Source organism: Phoenix dactylifera, chromosome 1 (genome assembly GCF_051530095.1).
Source record: "Phoenix dactylifera cultivar Ajwa chromosome 1, Ajwa_hap1_PhDact_Kaust_v1.1, whole genome shotgun sequence".
Lineage (NCBI taxonomy): Eukaryota > Viridiplantae > Streptophyta > Magnoliopsida > Arecales > Arecaceae > Phoenix > Phoenix dactylifera.
The window spans coordinates 43,174,112-43,184,713 of record NC_143190.1 but is presented as its reverse complement, the minus strand read 5'-3'; the positions used below and the strand labels follow the sequence as shown (position 1 = coordinate 43,184,713).

Sequence of the window (10,602 nt, the reverse complement as noted above, 5' to 3'; positions counted from 1 at the left end):
AAGCCAGCTAAAAGATTACCTGATTAAAATGCCAGATGACAAGTTAAAATTCCAATTAACCAATAAGATTATAAAAAAGCTTATAATTATCATCAGATCGGCAAGAAAATTATAATAAAAACAGCAAATTTTCCCTGGACTTCCTAGTGAACTTGAGGTGCCCCAAACTAATCGTTTACAATCAGACTGCTGGATTGCTACGCAAAGAAGCTATGTATTTATATGGACGTGGTGTGTTCATCATAATGTTCCATGTCGAATGGACCTATCAGCTGAGGAATAGTCCTCTGGTTGCATTGCATCACTGCTGCTGCGGTGTATACATTTTGTCTATTAAGAAATCAAACTATATGGGGCTTTATGAACCTTTTCTGTTTGAGAGGAACACTTGTCTCTTGCTCTCTGTTTTATGAAGTGGAAAGATAACAAATGATCTGCCATGATGATACTATCAATGGAGATTCTAAAAGGATTCAATCTTACTCTAATGTAACATTGAACTTTTTAAAATTTGCTTCATGTGAAATTTGGATTCTTGAATACTCTAAAGGTCCATCTGAAATCTTTAGAGAATTTTAACAACCACTTGGAACTTATAAGTTCTAAACTAATTAAAAGAACATGGAATTTCTAATTATTGTTTTCTCCTGATTTTGAACCACTTCTTGAGATCCATGCTCACATGCACTGATGTGTAAACTTTTTATTTTTAATCATGATATTGATCATAGTAACGAATATGCGAAGACCACTTTTATGCTTTAATAAACGTATCTGCTCACTGGAATTGGACTTCGAATGTGAACATTGACCGCCAAACTTGAAATATCTGAAGTATTTTCCTGAGGAATACATCAGGAGAATTCTTCTGCTGTATGTCATTTGAATTATCAAGTTTAAAATATCCAAGCTGGACCTCCAAGCTGTTCATCAAGGCCAATACTTATATGCCATTCAAAAAAAAGTATTAGTTTTCGGAATTGAATTTGCTACCAGGTCAGTTGAGCTGAAGTTGCATTTTTTTTAAAAAATAGATATACATATCCTGACACAAGTTTTGCCTTGTATCACTATGTGCTGCGTCTGTTATATTGGAACTTTCGTATTTGTTAGTTACTTAGCTTTTTCATACTTAAAGAGCAGCAAATAAAGATTCTTCATGCATGCTTACATTTTCTTGCTCTATTTGATTCACCCACTGTATGTTGCATTTTGGTTGGAGGAAAAATGGTCATACAAAAGAATATTCTGAAAAGATGTCAAAATAAAATCCACCACATTTATCATTATAAACGAATGCTACTTGATAGTTTCTTATGTGCCCTTTCTCCTTTGACCGCTTGGAATAGAAAAGAAAGATAAAATGTCACACCAGGCATACTGTTATGAAAGAGAAGCAATGCTATGTACATGGTTAAACCTTTAATGATCCACCCAACACATGTTCCCAGCAGGGGCGGCCCAATACATTTGGGGGCCTAAGGCAAATCCAATAAATGAGGCCTTTTTTTAATAATAATTTTTTTAATAAATATAAAATACTTAAAAAATGATATGAAAATAGATAGCTATTAAGTACACTATTTCAACGAAGATGCATGAATCTAACAAAAATAGACAAGAAATTTTTTTAATTTAATATAATTCTTCAATGGGAGCATAGAAAAATAATTACCCTAAAAGAAGGGCCATGAAACTGATTAAATAACTGAGATAATGCTTGACAATACTGTTTACCCCGTCAAGCAAGAGCAGAATAGGAAAAGGTCATCCCATGGCACTTCATGGCCAAGGTAAAAAAAAGAATTTGTCCAGAAAGAGGCCTCCCTATAAAAGAAAGTAGGGGCATTATGGGAAATTCACTCCATCTAATTAATAAAAGTCCCATCCCACCATCTCCCCTTCAAGTGAGTACCCAAGCAGCGACTGAAACATCACACAGCAGCCATTGAACCCCCTCCCTCCTTTTCTCTCTGTACCACCCAAGAGGGAAGAGGGAAGAAGAAACTGAGAGGAGAAAATTAAAAGAATCTCCACCCTCCAAGAAGTCCATTTCCAATCCCCCTTTCTTCCTGATGGCCCGGCTGGGTCAGGAGTAATGTGAGGGAAGGAAAACCAAGACCAAAACCAAAAAAGAGAAGGGATGAAAGATGAGAGTGGCTTCAGGCGTGTATCAAGCCAACCAAATCCCTTTCTTTCTGATGGCCCACTGCCCAGGCCAGTGCCCAACTACGACTCTAGCTATTGGAGACGGATGGAAAAGGCAGAAGGCTACAGATTAAATAAAAAAAAAAAACTATACAGTGGGGACCGTGGGATGGGGGCCTTCCGTGGGTCGGGGGCCTTAGGCGACCGCCTAAGTCGCCTAAGGCCCGAGCCGGCCCTGGTTCCCAGCTACCCGAAATGATGACGACATTTGCAATAAAGCTTAGAAGAGTATCTAATGGTACACCCCTATCCTAAAAAAAAAAAAAATCAAACCTGGCCGCCGCCTCTACCATAACCAGCCAGCCTCACCCTACCTAGAGCAAAGCCTAGATCGGGCAAGGATGAAGCAAAGCCTAGATCCACCGGAAGGTTCTGATATGTTGGAGAAATTCAAAAAAAAGAAGAAAGTGAAGTTGATATAAGATGATCTAAAAATTAAAAAATCTTCATGAAGAGAGGCTAAAATTGTAACCTTACCAATAAACATGATCCATCACATCTTCTATTTGCCCGATGAACGGTTGGAACGAGGCTAAAATTCTACCGGAGTGGCCCAAGTTCGAAACGCACGGGCGTCGATTAAATGTGGAGACCGGATGCCCCCCGCTCGGTCTATCCGCTGGAGTTGCCATCTGATTTACCGATACCGAGGTGACGCTGGGGTGAGGTACTTACATGTGAGGCAACCTACAGGTTGGAGAAAGTATGAGTAAAGGATGGCCATTCCGTCTGCCCACATCGAACATCTCTGATAGAAGGGGGGGCCAGTGGAGGCTGCTACGCGGGCGAGGTTTGACCTCCCCCCCCCCCCCCCCCCCTCGCCAAAGCAAAAAAAAAAAAAAAAAAGGAAAAAAAATTGTTCACCACATCCTAGGCGCATCAAACGGTCCATCAAATACAGCTTTATGAGGTTTTGGCCTACAGGGTACGCGGGAGGAACTGTGCCACATACCAAACTGAACCAGTCACCCTCTTCCATGTAGAGACAAAGTATATACCATCTTTCGGATTTATTGCTACTTTAAAACACACCTCCATGCCCGCATCTTTGGACCATGGCTTCCAAATAGTCCTTGCAATCTCTATCTCCGGTGATCATGAAGGCACCAGCAGTTGCAAATGGAGAATGGAACAAGGACCCATCTTCTCTCTTATGCTTAAGAATATCTTCACGCTTCCCTTGGAAGATTGCCGGCAGGGCCTCAAGGTAAAGTGGAAGTGGAAGATGGTGACCACCACAGGTTGTTTCTTCCCTGTAGATGAAGCAGGCGGGTATTATGAATGAAGAATACCCGTTTGAGCTAGTAAATATAAAGAAAGATGTATAAATAAGAAAAGAAAATGTTGCAAGAAGGATCTACATTTTGAAAATTTTCTCCCTTTCATTGAAGACATCTTCCATGATGTTGCAATGGGAAACCACCGGGGGATGCCACCATGATGTTTCAGAAGCAGCTTCTCCATGTTTTGTATGAAGAAACATCAATCCTATTTGTTTTTTTTTTAACATTTTTTGGAAAGGTTGGAAAACAAATGTCAAGGCACTAGTTCAAAATGCACATAGCTTAGAAATAAATTAGATACATTACCTAGAGGTATCGACTAGCCATATTCTAAAAACTATGTATTGATATACTTGGAAGTATGTATTAAGTTACTACTTGGTGTGTATCAAAGAAACTTACAATATATATCAGGAAGCTAATGAGTATATATCACTTAGGAAAAAAGAAGATGCAATTATCTTTCTTTGCGCACAGTCTCTATTGGAGCATGAAATTTTCCTCTTTTTTATTTTTTTAAGTTATGGAATTGACAGATTTCGTTAGTAGGAGAAGTTCTATCTTTATATAACTTTTGGATTTTCCTTTTAAGATGGGTGTAAGAGAAGATATGGCAAAAAAAGAAGGATTTTTTGCATAGATATCCTTCTAAATATCGGATTTTGCATGAATACTTTTTCAAAATTAATATTTGTATGTATACCCTCGTCAAACTCTGTTATTATACAAATGCCCCTAATATAACGATTATTCTAACGGAGTTACGAAAAATCAAATTTATATTAATTAAAAATAAAAAAAGTTGAAATTACACTATTGTCCCTATCTTCTTTCGGGATCGTGAACTATTTGTATGTCTACCCATTAAGGATATTTTAGTCATTTTAATTTGAAATCATTAATTTTTTTAGCGTTGTTAGATAGCATGGGTACATATGCAAAAACAAAAATAAAAAAGGTAGAATAGCAAAACAAGTGTTTTACGAGGGTATACATACAAATATTAATTTTGGAAGGGTATTCATGCAAAATTGCATATTTAGAAGTGTATTCATGCAAAAAACCCAAAAACAATTCCGCCTTATATGATGTACTATGGTGCCCGCCCCCCGTGATATTTGTTTATTCGTTCCAATCTCGAACCAGCTAGATCCCATTGTACACACACTCACACACATCGCTTACCCTCGCACCGTGCTTAGGTGCGGGAGTCCCAACAATTTTTCATAAATCCGCCTCCTAGACCTGTCTATTTCCTAAGATATTGGATCAGAATTTTTTAAGCACAAATTTCTTAGAGTCCGTCCGCGCACTGGATGTTGTCATGAGTATAATATAACATAGAATAGCATGAAGCAAAAGAAGAAGCAATGATGCCTTAGTTCACTCTAATTACATACTATGTCTCCTTTTCTTTGGACAACAAGCCAATACATCACTGCTGCCTCATGTATATAATCACTTGTATATAAGCTTCATTTCATGATAGTAGGAAGGTAGCATCTTGCCTCTCTCTCTCTCTCTCTCTCTCTCTCTCTCTCTCTCTCTATATATATATATATATATATATATATATATATATATATATATATATATATATATATATATAGTGAGTGCATTAAAACGAAGAGCCATGTTCTTAAATGGTGAACCCTCTTATGGATAGAACAATTGACAAAAGATAAAAAATTAATTGCAACGGAGATTTTGAAGTTAATTGTCGTGGTAGCACTGAATTTCTGATGTTGCCTCTGAATTTCTGGCTTCAGATTTCTTATTTGAATAACTAAAAAAAAAAAGGAAAGGACATAAATTGCTGTAAAGAAAAATATCCCATGCCTAGTCTTAAAATAAATACCTTATCAGCAGTTTAAGGGATTAATACCAAAAACAAGAAAATAAAAAATTATAATCATTATGCTGAGCAGGGTAGCGAGATGCGTACGTGGATAATATGGCCACTCACACCAGCTCCACGCGGTCCACCCAAAAAAGTCTTTGTTCTACTGGTATAACACCATAAGTAATCAGGCGAGCAAACGGCCAAAGCTTCCACCCTGAAATCAATAGTAAATCACTTAATAGTCACTATTTATCAATTACTATGAAGAACTGGGCTTAACACCCAAGTTTGGTGAGATATGACAAATAAGCAGTTCAAGGCTGGCTTTAAACATACGCTGCTCATGCATGTCCACAACATAACATATCAAACATGTTTCAAATACAAAATTATAGAGAAACCATCACTACATATCTCAAAAACTAGAAGAAAGAAAATAAATAAGTAATTTCACAACTGAAAGCTCCTTATTTGGGGAAAATAAAATTTTATATATTTATTCTGGACCCGGAATAGCCGGACTAAGTTGGAGTAATTGCTCCAAAATTTAGTTCCATAGGCATCATAATGACAAAACAATTAGCTACATTGTGATTTTCTATACATATTGTCAAATGCCTTACAAAATATTAGTTAAATTTTTGGATATAATGTGCAAAAACACAAAAGAACATGATTTTTCCTGAAATGCAACACCAGTTTTGAGTAAGTATAGAATGCCAACACTTTTGGATCCCAAAAATGTCAAGAAATTCTTTAAACTTCAAAAATGGAATCTCTCTTTTTAATTTTCCTATACTCTTCCACACATACACAAGATGCTCCTCTTATAGGGCCTCAAGCTGAAATTGTAGCACATAGATGTATAAGCTAAATCAGAGCTCACATTATCCTGTCTAGTATAGTTCAACATCTCATCAATACAAATACCATGAATCCTGTTGCAATGCATCCTCTGGCACTGTTTTTAGTGGCCAATGTGCTAGACACATAACCTTGTCAACCTTAAAGCATGCATATAAAGATTTCCCAATATTCACTTGGGCATGTATTTGTAAAACAACAGGACATAAGAAAAGATCAGCTTCGCAAAATCAACTTAGGCTGGTTAAAAAACGGTCAGCTGGCACACACAGCTTTCTATAAATCCAGCTCACCCTTGAGTCGGCAACATGCTTCCCTGTTATGCAAGCAAGCAAGTGGCTCGCGCGCACACGCTTTGGTTGCATGCCCTGTGCTTTTCTTGACAGGACTATATGAGCGCATGCTCCAAATGCATGTGCACCCACAGCACCTTCGAATACCTATTAGAACTATTTTCATCAATCGTTCTGTTTTTTCACTTTCTTATTGATAAAAGGAAGCAGCCAATCCAGACAATCTCTCAGCTATCAGTCTTGATTATGATATTCATCTGCCTATTGTCGGTTTGGCTGATTTTGAGATCCTCAATTTTGAAAGATTTCTATGGGCAATCAACAATGAGGATGCAAAATTGATCCAAGCCTTGTGTTCATTGAAAGGCAGATGGTATCATCAAAAAAACATTGAAAGGCAGATGGATAAGCAAAAAGATCCAAAAAGATCGAACTGGTAAAGGTTCATTAATTGATAAATTTCAAAGAAGGAAAGAAAGTAAAACCTCGAACTAATTAAATCAATGGTGAATACTAAGTGCACATAATTGTGGGGCACTTGTATCAAAGCACCAACTCCACAAGCAAAGGTATCTGGCGACAAAGAACAAAAACCTAGCAAGAGCCAAGAAATCAAAACCAGCCAATCGGAGAACCAAACTTGGAATCCTAAGAAATCAAGAAACGTCAGCCATAGCCACCACATTCTTCCAGAGACGAAGACGATGGAGAACAGGAGAAGGCCCCAACGCCGCCGCCGCCGGCGGTCACGCTACCAACCCCTTCGCTCTCCAAGGCGAATCCCGCGAACTGGCTGTGACTGCTGCTCCCACCGCCGTCCTCCTCCTCCTGCTCTCTCCCCGCCGCCATGGCGACAGCCCCGTCCTGCTGGTCTGTCGAGTTAGGGCTTTGCACGGGGATCACGTCCAAGTCCTCCCCCGCCGTCCCTGAAGCGGCGACGGCCCGATCCCTCCGCGCATGTTCGAATCTCCAAAGAGGGGCAGGAGGCACGTGAGATCTCGTGGAGGAGGAGGGCGGGAAGGGCTTGGAGTTGGAGAGAAAGGAAGAAGTCCACCGCTTGGGTTGGGGCAGGGAGGGGAGGGGTAGAAACCTCGAAGGCGACGCGATGCTGCTGACAGCGGCCACATGTAGGGGTGGCAATCGGATCGGATCAGAAATAGCTTAGATCAGATTCAGATCGGATCAGAAAATCATAGATCTAAACCCGATCTATTTATTAAACAGATCAGGAATTACAATCTGAACCCGACCTGTTTACTATTTAATAAACAGGTAATCCGACCCGACCCGTTTAACCTGTTTAGTAAACAGGTAACCTATTTACCCAATCTGACCCGACCTGTTTAACCTATTTAGCCCAACTCGACTCGACCTGTTTAATCGGTTTAATTAAAAATTTCTTCATATCTCAAACTAAATTGAAGAAGCACCAAAAAGAAACCTTGGGAGAAGAAAAACATAGACTCTAGAGCTTGTTCAGTTTCAAGAACACATCAAGTTACAATTTTTTTTCCAAAAAATATGAAACAAAAAATCTAGATTTCTAATCACAAAATCAGAATAAAGACGAAGATAGAACAGAAGCAAGAAAGCCTCGATCAAAGTACAAAAGTATGAGTTTCAGAAAAAAAAAACCCACCTTCAGACCGACCCGGTCCTCTTTCTGTGATCTCCTCTGGCGCTCAATCCCACCCGTGTGATCTCTCTTTCCCTCTCTTGCTCTTTCACTGCATCACCATCACGGTCGTCGCTGCTGCTGCTGCTGCTGCTTCCGTTGTTCCAAGGGTCGCCACAGTCTCTGACCCTCCTGCCCTCCACCAGCACGGTGACGGGCCCCACCCTGCCCTCCGCAGCCATGGCCATGGCGACCACGAAGTTCATGAGGATGTCCTTGTAGTTGCGCTGGCGACGGAGGGGAGGGCCGCGAGATAGAACAGAAGCAAGAACAAAAAAACCTAGATTTCTAATCACAAAATCAGAACAAAGACGAAGATAGAATAGAAGCAAGAAAGTTCCGATCAAAGTACGAAAAAATAATTTTTAGAAAAAAAACCCCACCTTCAGAGCATTAACAAGGCCGGCCTGGTCCTCTGCACTCAGATTTACGCATCAACAAACACCAGGAAGAGGAACAGAGATCAAAAAATTAAAAGAAATAAAAAAAGAGAGATCCGAGGGAAATAGCGGAGGGGAAAGGAAATAGGGAGTGGTAGTGGGGAGAGCGGAACCGAGATCGGATAGATTGAGGCTGTCTTCTTGCTTGTCGTTGCTCATCATGCCCTCCACCGAGATGCGAGAGAGAGCAAAACCCTAGAGAGAGACAAAAGGATTGGGGAGTGAGGGGAAAGGGTGAATAGGAATTTGGAAGGACTAGAGTTATCATAGCCGGGAACCCAGACGCCATAGCTTCGCAAAGATCACAGACCAAGGGATGATCCGGATCCTTGGAGGAGATCTAGAGTTAGGATTTCATACCTCTCAGTCTTCGGATCCGGCCGTAGAGAAGCTCGCAGAGGAGGATGCGGCGCTGCCATGGGACTATGGGAGCGGCCGGCGGCAACCGGCTCGGCGATGAATCGGCGGGAGGGGAGGGAGGGGACCGGCTTGCGGGGGCGGAAGAGGTGGTCAGGGAGGCAGGAGGGGTCGTCGGCACCGTCGGAGGGGTCGGAGGTGGCGGGCTCGAGGGTGGGGGATGAGGTGGACTAGGCCGGAGAGGTCGAAGTGTCGAACCAAAAAAAAAAAAAGAGGGCACCGGTGCCCTAATGGCCCGTGGGGAGAATATTTTAAATGGGTGATAGGTCTTTGTGGGCTATGGCCCTTGTCCAACTCAACCTATATATTAAATAGGTTATTAAACGGGTTATACAGGTTAAACGGATCATATATCTTAAACTTGTATCCGACCCAATTAATAAACAGGTTAAACGGGTCAACCTGTCCGAACCTATTTGTGGCGGATCGAACATGGGTCGGATCATATTTTGCCACCCCTAGCTACATGACCCGCCTGCCACCACCTAGAAAGAAAGGGAGAGAATAAAAGCAACGAAGCGAAGTGGCCGCTTCTTTTTTTTCTTCTGATGGTGTTTTTGTTTTTGTAACATGGATCTTATTGGAATATTGGGCAGCGAAGAGTACCACCCAATCGGCTGCCATATTTATCTTCTAATATATATATATATATATATATATATATATGACCTAAGCGTCGAGACAACCTCACAACAGGCCACGAATATGGTGCAGTAAGGAATGTCCGTCGCCAACCCTGGCACAACCCTGGATCCACCAGATGACAGTCGTCAAATCTCCTTCGAGATGAATCCAATTAGCCCCAAGGATCAGACCAGTATAGAAATACCCTCCCAGGCTACTCTTATCTCTGCCTATGAAACAGAAGGGTTATGAAGTCGACAACCCCCTGCCACAATCTAGTTGGAATCCGAACTCCTAATGACAAACCTAGCTCCCCCCTCTTCTTCCATTTTCTAAAACACTATCGTCGAAGTTTATCTTGAGATAGCTTGGGGTGGGGCCTCCAAGGTGATAAGTATCACCCAAGGCACCATTACAGTTGAATGGGAGTGCTAGATACCCCTTACAGTCTCGATACTATCAACGGACACTACTGGTCACACTCTGTTGCATGGATGAGTGCTCTATCTACTACACACCTCAGGCTCTGCCATCTGACCTCAAAAACTCCGACATTCCTATTTAACCAGAGATTATAAGCTATATAGATGCATCTAACACCACTAACCGAGCTGGCGGGTTGCTTCACGGATCCCTTCAAGTAATCAAGGAAAGCCATGACTGGAGAAGGAGAATGTAGGAAACTGTAGGCCACCCCTACTAGTCGCCACACTAGAATAGCCCTTAGGCATCCGAAGAATGTGCTCCACTGATTCCTCGACCTCTGGCCATCCATCACAATAAGGGGGGAGACTCATCCCCCTTCTACAAAGCACCTCTCTAGTCGGCAGCAGCCTACCCCACACTACCTTCCAAAGAAACAAAGCAATCTGAGGGTGGATTCGGAGCTTCCTCAACTAGCTTCCATCAGTCGATCGTGACGTTGTGACTCTGTACAACACCCTAAGATCAGTGC

General features: G+C 41.3%; 1 protein-coding gene across 17 annotated transcripts; it reads right to left on the bottom strand.

The window, feature by feature from the left end:
• Positions 1-1,185: 1,185 nt before the first annotated feature.
• LOC103721062 (uncharacterized) lies at positions 1,186-9,302 on the bottom strand. 17 transcript variants are annotated; one of them, XR_015967672.2, is made up of 8 exons: positions 8,967-9,297; positions 8,720-8,801; positions 8,550-8,581; positions 8,131-8,446; positions 5,437-5,548; positions 3,570-3,696; positions 2,686-3,461; positions 1,186-2,580 (listed from the first exon to the last, which is right to left on the bottom strand). XR_015967672.2 is itself a non-coding variant. In XM_088702155.2 (8 exons), the coding sequence occupies exons 5-8, from the start codon at positions 7,338-7,340 to the stop codon at positions 3,411-3,413; spliced, it is 441 nt and encodes a 146-aa protein (XP_088558281.2). In that variant the 5' UTR covers positions 7,341-7,599; positions 8,131-8,454; positions 8,550-8,581; positions 8,720-8,801; positions 8,967-9,302; the 3' UTR covers positions 1,262-3,410. The 17 variants fall into 17 exon arrangements, 4 of the variants coding, with proteins under 4 accessions (XP_088558281.2, XP_088558278.2, XP_088558285.2 ...); XR_015967657.2 differs by adding exons at positions 6,977-7,085; positions 7,172-7,599 and having other exon boundaries at positions 1,262-3,461; positions 8,550-8,801; positions 8,967-9,300; XM_088702155.2 differs by lacking the exon at positions 3,570-3,696 and adding exons at positions 6,977-7,085; positions 7,172-7,599 and having other exon boundaries at positions 1,262-3,461; positions 8,131-8,454; positions 8,967-9,302.
• Between the last annotated feature and the right edge of the window lie 1,300 nt (positions 9,303-10,602).